The sequence below is a fragment of the Sphaeramia orbicularis genome, chromosome 12 (genome assembly GCF_902148855.1).
Source record: "Sphaeramia orbicularis chromosome 12, fSphaOr1.1, whole genome shotgun sequence".
NCBI classification, from domain to species: Eukaryota; Metazoa; Chordata; class Actinopteri; order Kurtiformes; family Apogonidae; genus Sphaeramia; species Sphaeramia orbicularis.
This window is the reverse complement of record NC_043968.1, coordinates 44,219,342-44,244,739: the sequence shown is the minus strand read 5'-3', so window position 1 is coordinate 44,244,739 and position 25,398 is coordinate 44,219,342. Positions and strand designations below refer to the sequence as shown.

Below are 25,398 nucleotides of genomic sequence, written 5' to 3'. Positions count from 1 at the left end.
GAAATTGTGTTGCTTTTTTTGGTTTTGTTTTGGGTTTTTTTTGTTTGTTTGTTTGTTTTTTTTTTTGTTTTTTTGTTTCCTCTGTTTTTTTAACCATTGCAAGTTTTTATAGCTACAACAAAACACAAAGAAAAGGTCAGATGATTCTCCATCTATTCCCTGGTCCTATTCTTTGTTCCTGTCCTGCATTTGACATTTTTAGTGTGAAAGCCTTTGACAAAAATGATAATGTACCTTACAAAAGACCCAGTCATCGCTTCCCATTACAAGACAAAATGCTGTGTCTTTTTCTGTTTTTTGTCAATGATAATATAATGTCATAGCTTCAAGATACTAATAATTGCAATGTGAGTTTTGGCTTATTGAACAGCTCTGATACTGATTTGCAGAAGGCAATGTTTCTTTAGGTGCAATCCCTCTCAAAGGCGCTAGGAGGCATTAAAGGGATGGAAAAAGCACAACCACCCCTTCTGTGTCCATCCACCCCCTGTTCTATCCACCTACTCCAAGAACTGGATTTGATCTTAAATGAGTGTTTTTGAATATTTCTCAAAAACATATGTCTAAATGTAGAGGAAAAGAACATAAAAGGCCAGTTAGACCATGAAGCATAGACTACATTGTTTTGGTCTTTTACATTATCCACAGGACAAAATGTGCAACCTCCAGGGTTTAGAAATAAGACACATCCTTCCGGTTACGGAACTTAATACTGAAGGACAGAACAGAATCTGATACAAGAACAGCACTTTCAGATCTGTAAGTTCTTGAAATCCATACCTCTCTTTTCCATATCACACAATATCCATTTAGTCACCTGACAGAGAGACTTCATATCCAGTTATGCATTTCCCGCTCTGGTGCATAATAACAATCTATAGGTATTTATGAAAGTTTATTTGTATGATTTTGCAATCCTTCTTTAAATAATTTTTGTGAGTCTTGTGCTCTGTGCACAGTTGAAGTTGTAATTTATTTTCTATTTAACAAAATAAATATGCTGCCCCTAATTATTGACTAACATAAAAATGGTTTCCACCCCTTCTCTCAAACACAGGTGATCACTAATTGGTCAGTCTAAACATTGTCAGATTAACATTAGTTTAGACCATTTCCAGATACAAATTCATATGAAGCAAAAACAAAAAAATGTAAATCACAAACATAACGTACATTCTCATATTGGTCTGATAATGTCCCTTCATCATAAGCCACATCAGTGTGTCCTTGAAAAGAGCAGTAAACTTCCAAATTCTCCTTCAGTATAAATGTCAATGGATGAAAGAATCTCCTTCAAATTTTTGAAAAGCAAAGTGATGCTGATGTCCACACCTTCTCTTCTTAAATATGAATGAAGCTACTCCAGGTCAGGCTGTGACACATCGACCTCTTCATAAACATGATAATAAGTACTTTGTAATGCAGCATGGGCTTATTTTCCAGAGGACAAGTGGCTATTACTCTGTCAGTATGGTAGTGGGTTTTTGGCTGTAAACTATATATCTAATTGTAAGGGTGGTATTTGTCTCTTTGTCAAAGGGTGTGTGTTTGTCAATGATGAGACTAATGAGTTATCAATCAGCAGGCCAATAATGTCAATAGACATTCAGTAAAGACTGAACACACAGCTCTGATTGGTAGGGATAGGCCAATCAAATTGTTGCGATTGGCTGAAAGACAGGTTGGATAATGGGAGAGCCAAAAGGGCTCTTGCTGAAAATTACAAGGAGGGAAAAGTATTGTCATGGGGAAAGAAGATTGTCCCCTTGTGCAGGAACATTAGCATAAAAAGGAGTCAGATCTCGATCCACGTTGTTTCATCATTTGATGAATTAGGAAAAAAAGAAGGAAAACATTCAATTCACTCTCCAGAGAATTATTTTTCTAACAGCTTAGACTTTAAAAATATTGTTAGAATACAATGTGTGTACACAAGTAGAAGTCCTTATAATTAATGAGAAATTAAGAAAATCTATATTTACAGGTTATTGCGTAATTTCAGCTGTCTCCTGTCCACAGGGATTATACATCCCTGGAGGTAAAACCGTTAGTCTGACATAAAATCTGTATCCTTGGTGACATTTCATTACTCATTTGTAGCCTCATTGGAGCCTCATTTTACCAAAGAAATATTGAATTATCTTTTCCACAACATTTGATACTTTGATAGGTATCAGTATTTGAAAGTTGTGTACACACGTCTTAAAGAGAGAGTCAGGCAAAAAAATGATGACGATCTAAAACAATACAGTTGTCAACAGATACAGCAGAAACACTGTATCTGTACTTTAAATAAAGTAACTTTGTGGGAGAATCACATTTCTGTGTGGGTCTTTCATATGTAGATACAAACCAGTCCCCATCCAGATTGAAGATAGGTACAGTGCTTAACAAATTTTATTAAGCCACCTTTCCCAGTTTGTCTCAGAGACCATCCAGCATCATGAAGTGCTTTGACGTGGACTCTTTCATTTTCAGTAAGCTCTTGGTGTTTTACCATTTTCAACAGGAATGAAGAATTTCACACTGAATTCTGCTATTAATTCCCAAATTTGAGCTCACTGGGCTTCTCTGAGAGGTCAGAAAATAATCAAGCAAAACATTCAAAGACTACAACTGATTCTTATGTTCAAGCATACATGTAAGTACCTAACTATGATTTGATTTCTTAATCAAGAAATAACAATGTGCTTTATTATTTTTTCTTTTTTTGTAAAACAGTAAATTTAGAAAATCATGGATAACAAAAATAACAATATTTTAGCATAACAAATATCATTTCAGTTAAAGAGCTTCTACATAATGGTGTATTAATCCTTGCAGAAACATGAAAATAATTTTGGTATTTACCAGTGCTGTTAATTTAGGACAGCTGTGCATAAACCTTACACTGGGTGGTGGTCTCATAAATTTGTTAAGCATTGTATGTGGGACCCTTTCAAAAAAAAAGTGCAACAGAACAATGTACAGTCATGGCCAAAGATTTTGGCAATGACATAAATGTATTATTTACTTAAATGTGATTTATTTATCAGTAAAAGTCTTTTGAAACTTACACCATACTTATAATTGTTCTCTAGTGCACCTCAGAAACACATAGGGAAAAAAGGTAGCAAATGTTGCAAAAACATAACATGTGATGCTCAAAATTTTTGCCCACTATAGTTAATGTGTGATCATAAGTTTTACACTGCCTTTATGTATCTAATTTTACCCACTTGGAGGTCTTATTGTCATCAAAAGCTTGAATAGTTACTTTTTTCTTTTTTTCAAATTTTTATCCAGAACAGTCTCATAACATAGACATCATAGGAACAAATTACACTGTTCTCTTTTTTCTTTTTTTGAAAAAGAAAAAAAAAGGTGTCAATATTGCCAACTGGAAGGAAGAAAAAAAACATATATATACTACTATATGTATATATGTATATATATATACACACACACACACACATATATAGTAGTATTAATAATCATAATACAAAGAAAGAAGAAAAAAAAAACAGTTGAAGGAGCCTAACAGAGCAAATGTGCATTAAGTATTTGGGGAGTGAGGAAAAGTGTCCATTAACTCATGCTATGTCCTAGGGTCCCCTAGCCGGATGCATAACAAAATATAAAAGGTAACTATGAACATAAGAGTAGCACAATAATAATAATTTTAAAAAAAACTTGAGGGAAGAGAGTTAGTGCCATCTTCTTGAATAGTTCATTTTAATAAAGGAACAGAATAATGAAAGATGATTAAATCAGTAGAAATCATTGCTCAAATAGACACTGAAAAAAAGAAATTTGATGGTTAATATTTTAAAAGTGCTGAAATGCAGTAAAATGGATTTAGGTGGTAGATGGAGGCTCCATCAGTAGCTTCCTCTGTCATGAGGGGTTTCCCCTTTGACTGTCCAGCAGAGCGTTGGTTTCCCACATGAGATACCAGCATTAGAGTTTGTGTCTGTGAAGAGATTCCCAGAGATTTAGACCCACACACACTCACACACATACAAGAGGGTCGAGAACTACAAATATAGAACGGTCAGAAATAGTTTTGATATTCCATGTGTAGGCAGGACAACAGAGGACATTTTTGTTTGTTTGTGTGTGTGTGTGTGTGTGTGTGTGTGTGTGTGTGTGTGTGTGTGTGTGTGTGTGTGCATGTGTGTGTGTGTGTCCCCTGGGCGTTAGTGTCTGTTCCCACGACCTGCCCTCCATGCCTTCATCCTTCTCTCAGCCCTTTCCTCCTTCTGACGATCCCTCCATTCAAGCAGTTGCTAGTGTAATCAAACAGAAGCAAATCTGGATAGAAAGTGAAAAGGACATTCTGATTGTACAATCATATTTGTCCACCTGTGTCATTATAACCTCAGCACTGATCATCTATGAACCTGAAACTGGTATTATTCCACTTTTCCTAACAATCAGCATGTGCAGTAAAAACTGTTTCAACTCAACTCTTACTTTCTCTCCAAATCTGTGGATGCAAATATAACATTTGCGTCACAAAACACTATATATATATCATTCAGGAGAAGACAATACATCTGTCAAATGTCATCAATAGAATCATTTATCAGCTGTCTTCCTTTCTTTACTATTTCTGCAATGATAAATGGTGACAAAAAGCTTTATTCTATTGCAGGATGGTGGGTGGTTACTTTGGCACAGAACAAATGAATACAGGCTGGGTTGAGTCATCAGATTCACCTCCAGATTATAGCCTGCAGTAAGATTGACACAAAGCCTGCACATTGTTAAGTTCATCCTCAGTGTCAAAGACAATTATATAGGATGGCCGGCACTGTAATTAGAATCTGAAAATGCTGCTTGGTGCCTCTGACATATCCCGATTTATTAGCGAACCAAATTATTTCCTTACCTTTTCAGTGTGTTAGACACATTGGAAGCTTTGATATTCGACTTTAAGGAGAAGAAAAGATAGGTGAGTGTACATATGAAAAGGCAGGGATTGGGTCAAAACTCCTTGTGAAGCGTGAGAAGATGGGAGGAAAAAACTCTTTTATATCTTTTATATCTAGATGCCCGTGGAGGAGTTTCAAAAAAACAGCTCAATTTAAGAACTGACATGTTATTTGTGCAAGCAGCTCTTTCCAAAAACCTCAGTAGGAGCTGCAGAGCCAAGCTGACTCAATGTCATCACAACGTGGTCCACAGCTATGTAGTTAAGAGCTGATGTTGTTGACTTTGTTTGACATTTTACTCCCAAATGAGCTTAATTTTATTGTTGTGTTACCTAAGAAAATAGGCCTATGTCTCCAGAAAATGACTTTGTGTACTTTAGGGGCTAGGACAAATTTGTTCCTGGTCATGGAGAATGATGTTGAAACATATTTTACTGTCCTGAGGGCAAAAGAGGGGGAAAGAAACATAACTGAATTTCCAAAATCACTTTATTGCCCTCCAGATGAAAAGGTTGACATTCAGTCTTTGAACATTGACCTCCCTGAGCCTTCATGAGACTTGAGTTTGTGTTTACACTGCATCCAAAGATCTGAAAATCAGCTTCCTTGTGGTTTTGCCCTGTTTAAGAGAGTCATGAAAAGATCAGAGCTTGAGTCATAAAAGAGCAGAAAAACCAGATCTTTACTGTGTGTGTAAACACAGCCTCGGCCAAAGAAAAGAATGGGACTGAAGCAGTCCAGATGTGTTGCAGTAGGGGGACTGTGGGCAAATCAGATGTGAGTATGACATCTTTAATCTCTGTTTCCTCCTGCATCCAGCGGATCTCAGAGTCTATGCAAGGCTTGAGACTGCCATGGTTCATTATCCTCCTTCATCTGCCTTAGTCTTCTTACATCTTCACTATCACACACAGGAGGACACTTTGTCATTTCCCTTCTCTACGCTCCTTGTATTTTTGTCTAATTTCCATACTTCTTGCTCTTTTTCTCCTGCCCGCTGCTCCCTTTTAGTCTTTATAACCCTGTTCTCTCTCTTTCTATCACACACGCTCCTAATCAACATCATCATCCTCCTCATCATCCTCCTCATCATCATCATCTGGACGCCAGCCGCCGTTTCTCCAGTGTTGCCTATACAGTCTCCCTCCTTCCTTATTTCTCTCTGGCACACACACACACACACACACACACACACACACACACACACACACACACACACACACACACACACACATCTGGAAACAGTCAAAGCGTCTACATGTACGGGGAGGGGGGCTACCTCTCTCTCTCTCTCTCTCTCTCTCTCTCTCTCTCTCTCTCTCTCTCTCTCTCTCAGTATCACTGCAGAGCTGAGCTGCAGGGGCAGCAGAGGCAGAGAGAAGAGAGAGCTCCAACTCCCGTTTAGTGAGACACAGGCAGACAGACAGACAGACAGACAGGCAGGCAGGCAGGCAGAGAGACAGGCATACGGACTGACATACAGACCGCCGGACCATGGACTGGATCAGGACAGAGAGACCCGTCTCCGGATGAGACAGGACGGCCTGGCTTCTGTTTTTTGGGGGGACTTAGATACGTGGAATAACCGACAACCTATTGGGAGATTTAACCCTGTGCTACCCGTGATGGAATATTTACACTCTTCTCATTTTCTAAATTTTCTCCTCTTCTCTTCCTCCTCCTTCTCCTCCTCCACTACCTCCACCTCCTCTTCTTCATCCTCTCATATTTTGACACGCTGCTGAAGATGCGCACGAATGCGTCTTTTGCGCACTTCCATTGCGACCATCACTGACAGCGCCCGTGCTTTATAACCTTTTGAAACCTGATTTTTTGAGAATACAAGGAGAGGGGCGAAAGAGCGAGCGAGAGCGAGGTGTGAATTGAATTGAACGCGGTGCTGGTCTCATGTTTCTCGCCTAGGGCCCGGATGTACCGAGGGATGCACCGGTGCGTTTTCCCAACCGGTTCCGCCAAAAGCTCCCTCTTTTTTCTCGCCTTCACCTCCATCATGGGGATTAGGTAATATTCACTCCATCCGAAGAAACCCTCCCCATAAATAAAATAACGGAATACCAAAAACTGTCCGTGTCAGACAGTTCTTTATTCTTTTTTTCCTTTTTTAATTTCTTTATTTTTGGGGGGGCTTTTTCCCTCTTATTTCCCTCCTCCTCTCTAGCTCCCCCCTTCTCTCTCTTACATTCACCTATAGGGATAACGCCGGACTACATTTATGGTAAATGAAAGCAAAAACATGTACATCCCGGAGGACACCCTTGAGAACCATCAAGGTATGTGGTGTCATTTTATTTATAAATGGCAAACATCTTGTAAGTGTGCATGAGAGAAGGAGGGAGAGAGGGAAGGAGAGGGAGACAGAGGGAGGGAGTAAGAGAGGAATGATGATCTCGAAATGGGGATGGGATGGGGAAGGGGGGCGGGGGGGTAGGGGGAGAGAGGAAAGGGGTGTCAGCTCCCCTCGTTTTCAACAGATGGACACATGCAGCTCTCCCTCCTTCACTTTCTCCCTTCCCTTCTGTGCACACTTTGTTTATTTGATCTTTTTTTGCTTCTAAGTGCAGTTCGTGCTGTAAGTGAACTTATGCTGTAATCACGCAACAAGGCTGCAGGTAGCCGTGGACAGATGGACGAGGCCTTTTCTGAATATTTATTTATTTCTTTGTTTTTTGTGGCTGGGTTTAGTCCACACTTGTGGATCTGACGGGCCTGTCCATCGGTGAACTGTGGCATAATGGGTGGGCAGCGGTCATATTTACCCAACAGGCAGTTGTGGGCGTGTAACATTAATGTTTCACATTTCCCACAAGATCACACCAGAAGCTTATGTGTGCAAATTGGAAAGCTTCTCTCTCTGGGAATAAAGTAGACTGCATAGGCCTAAATATATCTTATTGGATACTATGAGAAAAAACGCATACTAAGGAGCGCAAATTGAGCTGCGTCCACAAATAAGCGCTCCCGATCACTTTCGATCCTTTCTTCTGCTACAATCAATAACCATATTTGTCACGTTTTAATCGAAGTTTTTTAATGTCTGCAGGGCTCCTTAAGATAAATCGCACAGAGATGACAGGTGGCAGTCGGAGGGCCTGCAGGACTTATTTGTCTGCTGAGAATTGGGTTGATGATGTGCTATTTTTGGGATGGCAGCGGAGGACAGTATGTTTAACACAAGACACGACCTAACTTTAAAGTGGAGACTTTTTTTATTGCTGTTATTAAGGAAACACATGAAAAAGAGTGAATCGAAATCCAGGGCTGTGGTCTGTTTTACGGTGAGGAAAGGGTCTGTTTGCATTGCGCAGTATTACGCGTCGCTCCTTCCACCCACGTTGCAGAGAGCAAAGCCCAGCAATGCATTCATTTACGGAACGGACCTTGTAATTCAGGGAGGCCTTATGTATCTGATCACTATCATCATCTTCATAACCATCATCGTTATCATCGTTGTCGTCGCCTTCGTCCACCACTTCCATCACAACCACATACCTCTGCCTTGGCGACAGGTTCCATAGCAACAGGGGATGGGGAGAGGGGTGGCGGTGTGTATGTGTGTATGTGTAAGTGTGTGTACGTGTGTGTGCATCTGTGTCGCAGAGAGGCACGTTTACCAACAGTTTCCTCCAAAGAGCAACTAATCACAGGTTGTTTTTTGATGCTACCTGCAGAAGCTGCCATCATGTTCTGAACGCTTCCACAGTTTAACGCCATCATCATGAAGGTCAGGTGTGTGTAGAGTCTGCGAAATAAATAACTGCTCCCCTCAGTACTGTTATCATGATGTAATTTTAATCTATTACCATCACCCAGCTTGTTACAGAGCTTAAGTTTTTTCAGTTTACCTAATGAATGTCCTCATCAACAGGAGAATCAGTCCGCCTGTTCTTTACAAACACACAACACATGAGTTTATCTGAGCGGTTGACAGTTTTTTACATGTGGCTTTTCACTGCAAAACATAAAATCTGAGGAGATAAGAGCTATTTTAGTGCCGTTGGGCTTATTACTGCTCTTGTGTTGATTGGCCTGTACTGCCTTTCATTTCACATTTATAATTTTTTACTGATCCCTCTGCCCATAAAGTTGGAATGATTTTGTTTTCAGATACATTTCTCTTTTTATTAATATTCATATATATCAGTAATCAGACCATTGACCAGGTTCAGTGATTACATATTGAGTTACACTTTATCTATCAAGAATAAATCACATTGTTACAATAATTTCATAAGAAGTAAAGATATTTTATTCCAACTTTATGTGTACAGTGTACTTTAGATCAGCTGAAGTGAATAGAACAACTTGTTAAGATTTTGTTTTGAATTGTTTATAAGTAGGTTTTTAAAGTTTTGTTTTATCTGTGTAATTTATCATAGTTTAAGTCTATGTCTGGCAGAATTTTCAACAAATTGCCCAAAAGCTGGATTCTGCTTGGGTGGTGTTTTCAGGACCATGGACAGTTCATTTTTCATTGGACTATTGACAGCTACATGACAGCTATTGAAAAGCAGACATTGGCACAAATAGCAGTGTTTGATAGTGGTTTTTCTAATTATTAATTTATGTCATATTTCAACAGCTTTGCAGGCCATATCCTGTGATCGTATGCATTTGGTCACATGCTGTGTGCAATATTGGAAGTTGGAAGGAAATATTTTCACCATAATGTGATTTATTCCTGAACAAATATATAGTATTACTGGGACTTTGTATGTGATCATTAAACCTGGTCAAAATGATGTGTACAAATAAGAATTAAAAAAAAGAGGAATGTGTTTGAAAAAATTATTCTAACTTTATGGGCATCTGTAAAAAAAAAAATCTAAATGTGAAATGAAAGGCAGTGCAGGAATTTGGAAAAGTGTGTTCATACTAGGAGGGAGAAAATGCTTGTCCTGTTCTGTACACGAAAGATTGAAAATGTTTATTGTCACTGGGACACCTTGGAGTGCTGAATACACCATAATTTGAGCAGAAGTATAATAGTTCAATTTCCACTTTCAAAGGGTGCATTTTCTTATTTATAAATCACTGCAGTTCTACTGGGTTCTTGGACACTGACCCTGACCTCTGCTCTCTTAGCTGATGGAGGCAAAAGAAAAGACAAATTTCTCCTTGAGGCATTCAGGGACAAAAAGTTCTGCTTACACAGACAAAGAAAAAGAGAATGGTTTATATTACAGCGCTACATGATACAGTTCCTGTGTCCCAAAAACAGCTGTGTCATTCATATTTGATTTCTCTCCATTATCACTTAGTCTCCATCTTTATATCCGTACTGTAATTTGAACACAATCGATGTCACATACTGCACATACTGTTATTACATACTGGACATGTGTCAATGAAGCAGCTTTTTATGCACCTGTAGCAGCAATATCTTTCCATTAAGGGCAGGAAAACATTTTGAAACACACAAACAAAACCAAACACAACACACAGTCATTATAGCATCAGTTTTGAGCAGCATAATCAGCAACTTGATTTTCCCTATGGGCATTGCGCCAAAGGCATGATACCTCCGTCAGGGATATTAATTGGTTTCTGATGGTTACCCTGGGGTGCTGGCCACCTGCCAAATCACCTCATTCATGTGATGTGACTTGATGTGCTCAGTGATTCGATTGAAGTCACCTTAAAAGACATATTACAACAACCACTGATATGTTCATATGTCCCCTCTAACACAGGGTGACTATCAGGTGTTGTAACAACAGATGCTACTCAACACTTAAGAAAAGAGCAGCGACACACACAAACACAAACACACACCATCAACTTTAAAGAATAAATAAAAAACCTGGACACATTTTGATTATGATTATAGGTAATGACAGTCAGATTCTAATACATTTTATCACAACAGATCTTATGCAGATGGGAAATTTGTTGGCTTTCTCAAAGGCTGGAAAAACTAATCACATGTTTTTATTTTTTCAGATGCATTTTAATTACAATCCACAGGGGCAGGCAAACAGTTAAGCGAGTTAAGCCATTTATCAGTATGCTCGACGTAGATCTGGGTAATTAAGCATCAATCTACTGTGCATTTGTTACTCAATATCTGGGTTGGGATAATTCCTGCCAAGGTGAATGGAAGACAAAACAACACTTGATAACTTTTGTCTGAACACCTACAATATGGCAGCAGACTAAAGGGAGTGTTTTCACTGGGTCTTTAAAGATAGGTAGACCAACTTGTAAGCCATTTTTTGCTTCATAACAGTGAGCTATGCTAATTAAATGAAATTGCATGGCTTTTTTGTAATCAAATGTTGCATCTTAAATGACTGTCCTTTCTTCAGGAAACTTGGGTTTCAAGAAAAAACAGTCAGGGTAAGCTTTATCACATTCATTCATGTGTTTTTGATTGACATTTTTGACCATGATCACCAATACTGAAAGACTCTGTGATTTCCAGTGACAAAGAACCCATCTTGTTAGTGTATTGCAGTCAAACAAGACCCATTTTGATCCAACAATATTCCCCTTTACCCCCACCCACTAAACGACAGCCAGCCAAATGACGTTGCATTTGTTTTCACACTCCAGAAGGTGTGTGCGTGTCTACTCATTTCAGTTTGTTTATTTATGTGCACAGATAACAAAGAGACACAGAGACAGCTTGTGATTGTTCAAGGCCATTCTTCACAGAAAATGTCACTACCTTTAGTATCTCAGTACTGAACACTGATTTTGCCAGAATAGGTTTTCTATGAGTCTGATCTTTCTCAACATGACTGTCTCTTAAATTTGTTCAACTGCGAAGCTCTGATGCCTGCCACTGAGCTGCTTTACCAGAGGAATTTGGCTTTAGCAGCTGATAATTCAGTAGTTGTGAAGAGAAGGGATGGTAAATCCTATTTCACTGAACTTTCACTCACTAAAAAGCAACCTGACACATCCTACATCATTTAAAATGGGACTTATCTACGAGTGGAGTTACCTGTGTAGGTTTTACCCTCTTGTTACATTATGTGAATGTCAACTAAGATACAATAAATATGATTAAATAATTTTCTGTTCTTTATTGATTCCCTAAACATGGGCTTTTCAGAAAGTGTTCAAAACGGAAAGGAAGAAAGAAATATGAATCTAAAAGTCAATGTAAATTTTTGCTAATTTTTAAGACTATTACCTCTTTAGGTCTCTGAAATTTGTTTTATTTAAGACAGCACTAGAAGGACACTCACAGTGGTCAAGGCCAATAGTTCATAATTATCAAAACATATCCATTTTAGTAAGTTGGTGCCACTAGATAGTTAAAGCAAATATGATCCAACTAAAGGTGGAAGATTCCAAACTCCAGCTCTAAACATGTCACCTATGGGAGAACTGCTCCTTTTTTCTGTTAAAATAGGTGGATTCATAACTTAAGTGATGGTCTTTAACATGTTATCCATCGACTGGCAAATTATGATGATGACATCTTGAAATGTATGTTTTTGAGACAACTGACAGCTTGAGGTGTTGTGACAGGCAGAAGCCATTTGATAATAGCCTACATTTTAATCCATAAAGCCTTTGTAAGATATTTAAAGACACAGTAAAGAGAAAAAAAAACAATAAACATGTAAAAAACAATTAAAAAATAACATTTTAGACTCACAGGAGTGGATTATAAAACCTTAAACAACACCATAACAAAAACACACGCAAGTAAAATAAGTTCCTGAAATACTAAAAATCAGTTACACATGTACAACTTTTTTTGTGCCAAATTTCAGTTTGACAGCAGCTCTGTAGATTGTCATGTGCTGAACACACGTTTTTCATTGAAACCAAAGTTAAAAAGAAAAACAATAGGAATCTTTACATCCACTACTAAGAAATCCGTTCTGCCACAAAACAAACTTGTAAACATTAGGAGAACGTCTGAAGAACTGATACCATTGGCTCACAGTGATCCACATGACCTAAGATAGTTGCAGGTTAGTGATTAGGCTTCTCTGTTTTGTTGTATCATCTATGGGCTCAGATTTTCCAGTGTTCAGAAAAGAAAGTAAAAGACATTTCCAGTTTCCTTTGCCCTTTTCATTGTTGTTTTAGTAGGTTCACATTTTCACAGTATAAAGATTTAAAGCATAAGAACATGTTTAAAAACTGCAGTGTAATGGATCTAAAATGTATGGTCCTTGGCCCATGTCCTTCCCTTCCCTTCCCTTCCCTTCCCTTCCCTTCCCTTCCCTTCCCTTCCCTTCCACTGACTTTCATAAATGTTGGTACAGTAGTTTTGCATCATCCTGCTGACAGACACAGAGATGGACAAAGTGATCACATACTTTCCTTGGCAGTGGTGAATATTCTTTTCACTTTAACTACTTACAATTCATCCACCCTCAGACAAGAGGTTTCAGTGTCTCAAATTAAGAGGTCTTGAGTGAAAAAGGTACTTCTTTGCATTGTCAGTACTTCAGGGTTTATAAGACAAGGTATACTGCACACTACAAGCATAAAGCCAGCATACAATAGTGCATGTTTGAAGATGTGAGTCTAAGTGAGGCTACAGCAGCTGTAACCGAGGATATAATGAGTGTTTAAAGGCCAATCAGTATTGAAGACGTTTAATATCAACATCTCAGAGTGTGTCATGGCTTTAACATAGAGATGTGACTCAACAACAGCTGCTGTTAATGTGAAACACCATCTGAGAGATTAAAAAACTCACAGAGAAAGAATGAAACACGGAAGGTGTAGTAGAGAGTAAGAATAGGAGACTGTGATAAAGAGACAAAAGAAGGGACAACAGTGGAGTGAAGTGTGGAGGAAAAAGAAGGGTAGAGTAAAAGAGCAGGTTGGCAGCGAGACAGAGGTCTAAACGGGGAGCAAATGGAAGCTGCCAGTGGAAAGAAAAGAGGGAAATGTAAAGAGAGGAATGAGGGACATAGAGGGAAGGCCAAAGGGATAAAAAGAGGACAAGGGAGCACAGGAGGAGGAAAAGGAGGGAGGATTATCGCAGACTCTGTCTTGCTTAAGCCTCTGGTCGCGTATTGGAAATCTATCCAGAGGCTGTCCTCTGCTCTTAGAGCTATTGGCCTCAGTCTTCATTTCTGGTGGGACAATACGCCAACACCGGCAGAACCGTGTGTGTGTTCAAGTGCGCAGGCAGGACAGAGTGTATGTAGTTTCAACTGGCTGCCTGCCCATATGCATTGTGCCTGGTTGGCTGCCTCCATCTCTGTGTGTGTGTCCAGTTTTTACTCAGTTTGGACATGTACTTGTGTGTCCAACCACTCATACACACACACACACACACACACACACACACACATACACTGTTCTATTGATCGTGATGAAGCCACCAGTGGAAATAATGACTCTAGACCTGTAGCATCCTCCGTTACACTCCCTGCTCTTTTTCTCTACCTTTGACTTTACTCTTGTCTCATTCCTCACACTCATTTGTGATTCTTCACTTCAAGTAATTTTTTTATTTTCATTACACATCCTCCCTTCCAACTCATCAAATTAAGATGCATGGCCACAATGTCATATTTTAATGCTTCAGGTAACCCAGTATCATTTCCCAATGCACAGTGTAATCAGAAATACATCACAACAATGCCATCATAAGGCTTTGGCACTGTTTAGGCATAAAAACAATTTGGTTAGGGAAAAAAGGGTGAGGGGAACGGCAAAAATCGATAAAGATGCAAAAATAAACACGGCATGACACTGGATATAAACCCTTGCCTCCTGTGTAAATCCACCACCTCAACCATCTCATACTAAGGTTTTGGTACATAACAACATCAATTGGCTTATGTCGCCTAATTTTGTTATTTTTGATTTCTATTGGGTGTCATGCATGTCAAAAATGTATGCTATAGGAGCTCCAAAAAGATGTTGCAGATTCATGACCAAGAATGGGCTCATTTTCCAGTAACAAAGCTTTGGCCTAATTTAACACTTTTACCATTTCTAAACTGTCTCTGTCTGTCTCTTCTGATTAGCCAGATTCCATAATCCAACAAAAATACAAAAATGTTTGTCCTTTGTTGCCCTGAGTGTTACCTTTCAGGCTATTTACAGGCTTGTCTTATCACATAGTTGATTGGATTTGTTAGTAGGATGCACCCTGATGTACAGTATGTGTCAGAAAATAGAACCCTCTTTAAAGTAATTAAATCTGTAAATGTAAAAGTAGTTGTCAATATGTTTTAGGTCTCTATGGTTTGTTTCTAGTCTGCTCTACATCTAAACCAGCCCTGCTCTCTTGCTCTGATGTATGGCGTCTTGTTAAATATTTAAGTCTTACATGTCACTTACATGTTCTGTGTGTTTGTGTGTGAGTGTGTGTGCATACATCAAGGACGTACATAAAGTCTTTCTCTCTCTGTTATGTGAACATGATATCTGTACATGGCAGGACAACCAAATAACTACTTTTGCGCATCTTTTGTGTGCGTGTTTGTGTTTCCCAAGTTACAGTGGAGGCTGAGGGATGAAGAGAGATGAGAGTGGAAAGCAGTCTATATTATTCATGCCCGGTCATGCATTTTCTCCTCTTCTATCTCGTCTGCCGTCTCTACCCTCCTCTCTGTGCCTTACAAACCGCCATTACCTGTCGTTTCTATAGATAATTTGCTTTATTTTCACATTCTTACCTCCCTGTTTGTCTCTTGTCTTTCCTCTTTTGTCTATCTTTTCTCCACATGTTCTGCACAATTAATCTGAAGGTTAATATTTCTATAAAGCTACATCTCCTTTCCTTTCTGAATTTACATCTACCTGCATACACTCTGTAACAAAACAAGCAACATACAGCCCATTTAAAGCACCATTTAAACCTCTGACTGCATGAATATAATGTACAACATATAGTGGCTGCCCTTCTGAGAACAATTTGTGTGTTTGAGCCGCAGTAAGCAGAAGAGACAGCACAGTATTCAACTTAAATGTAAGCCTCATCTGTGTGTGCTCATAGAAAATTAATTGTGCAGGCAAAAGCTTTAGTACAGCCCTATAAGAGTAAAATGGCCTAAATATTACATTTCACTGTATTTTATTGTGTTTCATGTGAACAGTAACTTCTCTGTGCCTTTTGTTGTTGAACTAGGATCACATTGTGAATTAAAGCATGCACTAGCAGTGATAGTTTTGTGTGGGCTTTAAGGTTGAGGTACATTTTGGATAAACTCTTAAGGATTTTCTGTACAAATGCTGCAATACAAAAGAATTAGCACTGCTGCCTCTTACCCTGTGTCATTCTAAGGAAAAATAGCACACTAAACTGTTGGTATAACTCAAACTAGAGGAGCGATGTTCCTGATGGAGCATTAAGAGAACTAATTCAGCAGAGAATATATGTGTAATAAATGTCAATATGTTAATGTAGTAATGAAATACAAACTGTATCAATAACAAAGTGGTGTGTGAGAAAGAGAAAGATGTAGCTGCGCAGAAGGTTTATCATCTGAATTCTTGTTTCACATCAGTTATGCAACAGTGAATCTTAATGGCTGCGACTCTTAACAAGCTGAGTCTACAATAATCACACTAGAGGGAAAGAGTATAACATGCATTAAAATCAGTGGACATGCTCCCAAACTGCAGCATTAGATATTTGTGCTGGAAGTCCATTTTGTGTCTGAAATGCTTCACTTGTCTTGATGGCACTCTGTGAGCTTGACACTTGTGGGCTCGTGAGAAGGTGTCGTTCATTCATCACGGAGGTTTTCCCTCTTGACACTATTTACTGTGAACTATCTGCGTGTTTTTTTATAGCCTGTATAGATAAAGTCGACTCTGCCAATGTGAGGATTTTCAGTATGTTACACTTGAGTGAGCAGGCAGGGAGGAAAAGAGCACACACACACACACACACACACACTCACACATCTCAGACAGGAAGAGTTAACCTCGGTGAATCTATAAAAGAGGCCTTGACCTTTGTTTTAAGGATGATCTGAATACTGTCCTCATTAGAAGCTCTAATCCCTCATATGTGCACCAGCAGTCACCCATACAGAACAGAACATGCTCTTCAGACACACTCACAGTCCACCAGACGTGAAACATACCATACCATCACATCACAATTTACTTTTCATGTGGATAATTTCAGAGTGTGAAGAGGTAGGAAGAAGAATGGTTTAGGTGAATTCAGAGAAGAAAAGTGACAGAGGAGCAAAGGTACAGAGGAGGAACGCTAGTCACCCAGAGGCATCTGGAGGAGCAACTTCTCCAGGATGAGGGCTGAGTGTGTTAGTCCACGCATCTTGATGTTTTGGCATTTAGCACTGACCTGTCACTTCAAGAGGAAATGAGTCCTTAAAACTGAACTTGGCTATAACCTGTTAAGGAACTAGTTGAATGAGGAACATTGCTCCACATGCTTTTTTTCTTCCTAATTGAAGCAGCATAAATGATTTTGGTTTATAAAAGCCAGAGTGTTTTACAGTGTGTGGATATATTTTTAGCCTTGGTGGCACCACCAGGGTATGAGGGATTTTGTAAAATTAAAGATATGGAATAAGGTTTCTTATTCCCAGTGAGCTGGTACTGATGGACTAGTGCTCTGTGTCTGTACTGCAGCTTGTATTTGCTGTTTTCTTTCTTTCTCGGCTCCCTAAAGTAACAATGCCATAAATGTTTCCAAGGTTGCTTGTAATTGTACATACAGGATCTTACAGAAGCTTTGTTTCTTTGTCATTTTTGTCATGTTTGTCTCACAGGAAGTGAGGTTTGAAGCACAAAGGATGTACAGTCATGTGTTTTTATCAGTCTCAGTTCCAGTAGTCTTGTTAGCTGGTCCTCTGGTGGGCTTGTCATGGATGGATAGCTGCACTACAGAGAAGGTGGTCTGTCGCCACAGGCCAATAGACACACACATACGCACACTCACATGCACGCACACACACTCACACGCACACATACACATACATACACATGCACAGGCACACACACACACACACACACACACACACACACACACACACTGCTGTGAGCGTCACCCCGCTGGGTGACAGCACCCAGGCAAGAGAGATTAAACCAAGAATGGAGTGATTCTTCTTTCTGTGTTTGTGTGTCTGCGGTTTTCTGCCCCTGGGTGTGTGTGTGTGTGTGTGTGTGTGTGTGTGTGTGTGCGCATTTTTGGGTACTTTTTTCTGTTTGTGTTTGTGTGTATGATTGTGAGTTCTGGGGCAGAGAGCTGTCAGATCATTTCTTGCAGCTAAGAATCATGGGTAATAAAAACCTGTTGTGTAGCCCAAGGCACTAAGCACTTGCTGTTACTTTTCTTATTATGCACCAAAAAATGTAAGCAACACTTGACTTTACGCAAGGCCAGTGCAGCTGTGACGACAACAGAAGACTGTCGTCATAATCATATGATACTTACTATACCATTACTATTACAGAGCAATGTGCGTATATTACCTTTATTATTTCGACTGTCTCAGTGGTGTAGTGAGTGGATCATTGGACTTGCATGTTAGGATTCCATTCATATGTGTGGCTTATACATTTTTCTTCTTTTCTTCTCTTTTTCCAGTTTTTAGTCACATTTTCTTAAAATTGACTGGTTAGGCACACTACTTAGTTAAGTTTAGGATTAACTGGTTTGGGATAAAATAGACCTATTTACAATGCAAACCTTTCAACCAGGAGACTTTGCATTTGAGTGCAAATATTAAACAATCACATCAAAGAGTAAATATCATGTATGGACGCATGTTATGAACACACCTAGCCTGATGAAATCAAGTCACAAGTAGCATGTTTAGACTTTTTGCCCACCCTATAGTAAGAATGAACAGTGTAATACACTGGGTAATAATCTATTATATTTGTGACACTAATAACATCTGAATGGATGTCTGGGAATTTGTTGTTTTGTCAGTGGCCCTCATAAAAGGTAGTGGGTCCAAAAAGACAGTGAGGAAGATATGATTAAAAATGGATTTTGTCATGGTCAGAATGTGTTTCATGATTAGTCTCTGACTGAAGATCTCTGTAGAGGTTGAAATGGGCCCATCAGTTTTTTTGTTTTTTTACATTTCACTTTCATTAAGACAAGTGCCCTGAGCAACAGATTTTAGTTTCATCAAAAGTAGTAAAACAGAGCGAGCTAAAACCAGCAATGAAAAAATAATTTCATGAACTAATATAACACAAAAGCTAAATAAATCTACAACAATCAATACAATGAGTTGAATTGCATGTAAAGTTTGCTCAGTTATTGTTTTGGCCTTGCACAGCATTGGTCCTTTAACCTTTAAAGACCTACAAGACCCAAAGCATCTACTAATCTAAAATGTTTAAAGACTTCTGAAGCACTAATCCTATCTATACATGTAAATAATTCAGGTAAAATGTAATTTCTCAGCTTTTCATTGTCATCACATGACCCATTTAGACATTCAGAGGCTCCATCGTGAACATGGAAACGTCATCTTCTGCAACATTGATTCACCAGTAAAACCCATGTAGTTTGATACATGGCAGTGGCAGTTAATGATGTGTTTCGTTGAAAAAGCCACTTTTTTGTCAGTTTTCTCTGTTTTATTTAATAACTTTCAAATTAACTCTGAGCTCCAATGAACGTCTACATGATCAGTAAATTAAATGCAATACAATAACTTATGTTCATTGAAAAATGGAAATGGCAAAGGATTATATGATAAATGGAGATAAATCACTTAGGAAAGGTTAGATGCAGAGAAAAATGCATTTGGAAATCACCATAAAAATATATCTAGTTCTTTTAGAGTTAAGAAGTAATGATTTTTTAAAATGATATATTATTAATATTGATATTATTGACATTATTCTTGACTCATAATACCTGAAAAACAAAAGCCCCAGAGACTGCTTCCATTGGTTTTCTTTGCAACAGGTCTATCAGTTTTTAAATGTAAAGTGGCCCTTTGAAATATTTACAACTGTTTATTATTTTTTCAATACTAACAACATGTGAGCTGTAACTTAACTCAGATGTGTTGGTAACCACATGTCATGACCACATGTGTCCTTTGTACCAGTTCTGTTATTCTGTCCACTCTGTATTTAGTTGCTGTCTGTTCTGTTCGTCAGGCGTTACCATAGTGATCAAGACTCAAGTCGAGACACTGAAACTAAGGTTAGGAGAAAACCATGTTAGAATAATTTCTCCTTTAGTCTTTTTTCTACATGCTGGTAGCCATTTTTATTTGCTCTTTCATACTTGCTGTCTCTTTTTTCTCTCATGACTGCTTTTACTGGTTTTATTTCATTTTTCTCATCTTGACTGTTGGTTCTTGAAGAATTCTTGTGCATGGTTTTCCAATCTCCTCCCAGTCCTGCCTCTTCTTTGTTCTCACTGTCTCTTTTCTTAGTAAGACAAGGGTAAGGTGTTCCAGTACGAAATGACCCATCTATATAGGCCATGAGTGCGTCCTTGAGTGTCTGTGTGTGTAAAATAGAAGAGGCTTTTGTGTATGTGTGTGCATGTATATATATGTGTGTGTGTGTCCCCTGCCATCCCATCTATCTAGGCCAGTCTTGATATGTGTGCTCCACAGACCACCTCCCAACAGACCACAAGTGTGTGTGTTGTGATTCCTGTGTGTGGAGTCATAATGGCTAAAACAGGCTTGTTACAGGACTCCTTCTACAGTCTGAGTGTGTGTGTTTCCACCTCCAGTGCTACATCCATAACCCGCTCCAGAAAGTTGCAGCTGTCTTAACCATTTAGTGTACAATTTTGCGCAAATGAAAGACGTATTCCATTCCATATGAGGTTGTGCTATTTTCTAATCATACATAGTCACACACACAGATGGAAGTAGGGCCACTGCTGCCATTTTGCACATCATAAGTACACTTACTTTGCAGCGCCTTCGACCAAAAAGAAAGCAAAAACCTTTAAAAGTAGAACAAGAACAAACACCAGTCCAGTTGAACTTCAAAAACAGCTAAGGATAAATGATGACTTGGATAAATGAGAACTTTCTTAGACATTTAAAGTGCAATATTCATCAAAACTGCAGTGCTTGATCATTTTTGGCAACACTGGAAGAATTTAATTACCTTTCTGGTGTATTGTAACTCAAGTGTTCTGACAGGAAGTGAGAATGCTCCCCTCTTCTCTGGACTCTGCTTTCAGGCTGGAGAAAGTCTACCCTATGATGAAAAGTTTTTGGCTGCTTATAGGCATTTTCAGAGAAGAAGGGAGAATAAATATGTGTCTATCAGTCGCTGTTTAGATTCAGTCAGACAAGACCACTCTGGCTTGAAACAGAAGCTCAGTAAGGTAGCTTTAGTTTTCCACCGAGGCTTGAAACCGGGTGAGGTCTTATATATTTATATTTTTAGTCTTTTTATTTGGAACGAGCACATCAGAGGGACAGCTCAGGTTGGACGTTTTGGGGACAATGTGAGAGAGGCCGGATTGAGATGGAGACATGTACAGAGGACGGATAGTGAATATATTAGTAGAGGGATGATTAAGATGGAGGCAAAGAGGAAGAACAAAGAGGAGGTTTACAGATGCTGTGAAGGAGGACATGCAGGTAGAAGATGCAGGGGACAGGGTCAGATGGAAGTGGATGATTTGCTGTAGTGACCCTTAAAGGTAGCAGCCACAAGTAGTAGTAGTAGTAGTAGTAGTAGTAGTAGTAGTAGTCGTCTTTTTATTTGGACTGGTAGGAGATAGCTGCAGAGGGAAGGTGTGTATTGTTAAATTGTTGTGTGCTTTTTCTTGATTTCAACTCCTGTAATAAACTGTGCAATAAACAGTGCAATGAACCGTATCCCTATCCAACCTGTGGCATGATCAGCATGTGCACAGCTGTAAACAGTACGTATAGCTTTCTTCATTTGTCTTTGTTTTGGATTTCGCACTTCTTTTGCTCTTGTGTGATTTTGTGCTTTGTTGCTGTAAACCTGGAATTTCCCTTTGTGGGACAAATAAAATTATATCTATCTTATCTTATCTTATCTTATCTTATCTTATCTTATCTTATCTTATCTTATCTTTGGCTGTAAAACCAAAGAGGCACATGTATGCAATGATAAAAACCCAGTGCTAGTAATGGTGGTGGTATACAGGATGGGGAAGCAAAATTTACAATATTTTGAGGCAGGGATTGAAAGACAGTGTATGACCAACTAGTTTATTGAAAGTCATGAGAATTTATTTGCCACAAGAAAATTTACATAATAGAAAATGTTTTTATTCTTTGTGTCCTCCTTCTTTCTCAATAACTGCCTTCACACGCTTCCTGAAACTTGTGCAAGTGTTCCTCAAATATTCGGGTGACAACTTCTCCCATTCTTCTTTAATAGTATCTTGCAGACTTTCTTGTAATAGTTTTGCTCATAGTCATTCTCTTCTTTCCATTATAAACAGTCTTTATGGACACTCCAACTATTGTTGAAATCTCCTTTGGTGTGACGAGTGCATTCAGCAAATCACACACTCTTTGACGTTTGCTTTCCTGATTACTGATATGGGCAAAAGTTTCTGAAAAGGTATGGATAATAGTGTTAGGTATGATTATGACATCAATATATGTTTGGTTTCAAAACAATTGAAGTAGTGCCCGCTGAGAAAAAACAACTAAATGTTCATTGTAAATTTTGCTTCCCCACCCTGTATATAGTGCTTGTATATAACACAGCTCAGATAATTAGACAAAAAGAATCCGAAGTTGTGTAAACATGTACTGGCACACATAGCCATACATGCACAAAGGACAAAAGACCAGTACTTTTTTTCCATACAATGATTTCTCCCCCTGTGGATATGTGGATATATATGGTTATATGAAACAGAACATGATTATTCTGTTCAGCTCTGGCTGCTTTAGGCACACTTTAAGTTACTGTCAGTCTCACACACATAGAAAGCCTCTTTATGTCAGCCTTACTCCTTGCAAAAAAAAAAAAAAAAATTGATTCTGCATGTGTACGTCTGTGGTTTATACCAAAGTCACCCAGTATGGTAATGAGAGTGGACACACACTCCATTTCATCCGACTGGAGGAGATTGTGGGTGTGGCGGTAGTTCAGACGTAACTGTGGATACTCCTCTTTCTGTCTTTCTTCCTCTGTATTCCCACTATATTCTCTCTTTTTCTTCTTCGTATCTTTTTTAATCGGCTTTCTCCACCCGTTTACCCCTGCTCATCTCCGCCTCGCATCTGTGATTTGTATTCCAGATCAATATGTCTGAGAGAGAGCGAGGAGATGATAGAGTTTTTGGGGATTGGCTTGGCGCCTGTAGTGATGTCAGCAGAACAGGAGGCGCGACATTGCCTGTCTGTTGTCATGTCAACCAAAAAAAGATTCAACATGCCGGTGAAGAGAGAAAGATAAAGGAAAAGATTGAATGACAAGGAACAAGAGAAGAATGTGCCAGTGTTGGAATTAGAATATTCGTCAGTGCGAACATAAACATACTCATCTGTATGTCACTAGTTGTGTTTACTGCTACTATTTAAGAGCCCACTTCTCTTTACAGTTTTCCGTGGTGGATGGTGTAAAATGTCATAGTTTGTGTTCAGCGTGCCTGCGCCGAGGGTTGCAGTGTGATAAAGTTGATGATTAACGACATTACCTCAACGTGGCAGACGGGTAACCATGGCAATATGGCATTAAACAAACACTGTGTTCCAACAGGGACGAGGAGGGAAAGAGAGAAGGAGAAAGGAGGCTGATAAACAAGATGAAAAAGATGGGGAGAGAAGGAGAGAGGAGGAAGATAGCGAGATGTTTTTGTGGATGATTCATTGTGATTGTTGTAATGTTCTGAAAGCCTGTTGTGGAGGTCAGAACACAGCTTAGACCTATAAAGGGTCACGCCAGTCAAATGTAATAAATTGCTACTGTGTCAGGAATGAATGACATAACTTTTCTTACTAGTAGTGTTTCATAGCCACTCATGTACTGAGTGATTTAATGTCCTTTGGTCTCTGAAAGCTGTTACAACCCCTCTGTGTGATTCTTATTCTCTTCTCACCATTTCGGTCGTCTCTTCTTAGTTTAGCAGGGATCAGCTTTGGTTCATTTTGCAGAATCTTATTTTTCTCCTTTTTCCTTCCTTTCCTCTCTTCTGTTCCTCTATTCTCTCTCTCCCCCTTCTCCCCCTCCAACTGCCACAAACTCTCCGGTTTCCGTCCCCCTTGTCTTCGATAATGAAGCAGAGATCTGCTCGGGGGCCATTTTCTTCTCTATCAATATTCTATGCCAATTACCAGGGTTGTGTTATTAACACTGACACAGGGAACCATGTCGAACTGCTCAGCTCTCTTGTTATCTTACACGCACTCAAAAATCTTCTTCAAGCAAACAAACGTGCACTGTAGTCACACTCATACTGGTTAGTCATTAGGGAAAAATCTGAAAGGAAACCAATGTAATGTAATGTACCTTTGAAAGTACCTGATATGCAAATGTTATAACAACATTGGATATCTGTGCCAAACCTTTGAGTAGCTTTCTACCTTTCAGCTCTCTTTCATGCTGAAAAAAGCCTAGTATAGCAGTGGTGTAATAAATGCTAATATTCCCACATTTAACTTATGCTAATGCTAATTATTGCCAGTGGTAGCAGCGCCACACGACAGCAGGTTGCAGCATGTTAATGATACAGGAAGTTATGTCACTGCACAGTAGGGCTGATAGGAGCACAGATGTTGAGGAACTTGGTAAATTAGTTCTTAAGGTGTTTTCCTAGGTGGGCTGAGACCAGGAAAAAATTAATTAATAGTTTTCTAAAATGCAAGATCATTGAGGTAATGATCTTTGAAGCATCCTCATCATGGGGCATGAAAGTGTGTCTGAATATGGTTTAGTTTCTCTGGAGGAGCTAGGCTTATTAAAACAGGTACATACTTGTTGGAAAAACTCTCGAAGAAATGTTGATTTTCCAGTATGAAGCACTAAACCATGGCCAGTTTCTGTGGCTGAACTCGGTGGGTCGTGTTTGTGATGAACTTCAACTAATTTGGTGCTTTCACATTTAAACTGTGATTGGCCAGACAGGATAGCCAGGTGTAGTTTAGGTGTAGGTTGTGTTTTTGCCATATATTAAGCCCAAACTTTCTGGGTGGAGTTTGTGCATTTATCCCATGTCTGTACGGATTCTCCTATGGTAATGGTTCTCACCTGGGGGGATGAGCACAGGGCAGCAGGGGGAAAAAAAGTCATAAAAAATTACGGACTCATTGGCTGTTAATACAGAGGAGATGCAGCAGATTCCTCCCATTCTGAAATGCAGGTGGTTGGACTATTACAGTGTTTCTGAAAAGGGATGGTACCTCTGAGGTGAGGGGGGCTTTATTTACTGGTTCGCCATGTTACTTTTAGAGTAAGCTTTATGATCCTATGGTTAAGGCTCCATAAAAAATAGTATGAAAGGTTAAGAACAACCAAGCAAACAAAGGAAAACTTGCTCATTTATGGGCATCCACGTTGTATTTCAAAGATTCAAATTATTATTTTTTTTTGTCAATTCACAAGATGCACAGGACATACA

General features: G+C 39.0%; 1 protein-coding gene and 1 long non-coding RNA gene across 2 annotated transcripts in view; one reads left to right on the top strand and one right to left on the bottom strand.

Moving 5' to 3' along the window:
- Position 1: 1 nt before the first annotated feature.
- Positions 2–24,843, bottom strand: LOC115430849 (uncharacterized). Its single transcript, XR_003936994.1, has 5 exons — positions 24,756–24,843; positions 21,158–21,162; positions 16,637–16,646; positions 8,549–8,558; positions 2–12 (listed from the first exon to the last, which is right to left on the bottom strand). It is a non-coding gene; the product is annotated as an uncharacterized LOC115430849 (long non-coding RNA).
- The window catches only part of cacna1c (calcium channel, voltage-dependent, L type, alpha 1C subunit), a 228,548-nt gene continuing 209,460 nt past the window's right edge, over positions 6,311–25,398 (top strand). Inside the window, exons 1-2 of the mRNA XM_030151107.1 lie at positions 6,311–6,938; positions 7,096–7,207. Coding sequence (XP_030006967.1) covers positions 7,150–7,207 — 58 coding nt within the window. The 5' untranslated portion in view covers positions 6,311–6,938; positions 7,096–7,149. The remainder of the gene's footprint in view (positions 6,939–7,095; positions 7,208–25,398) is intronic.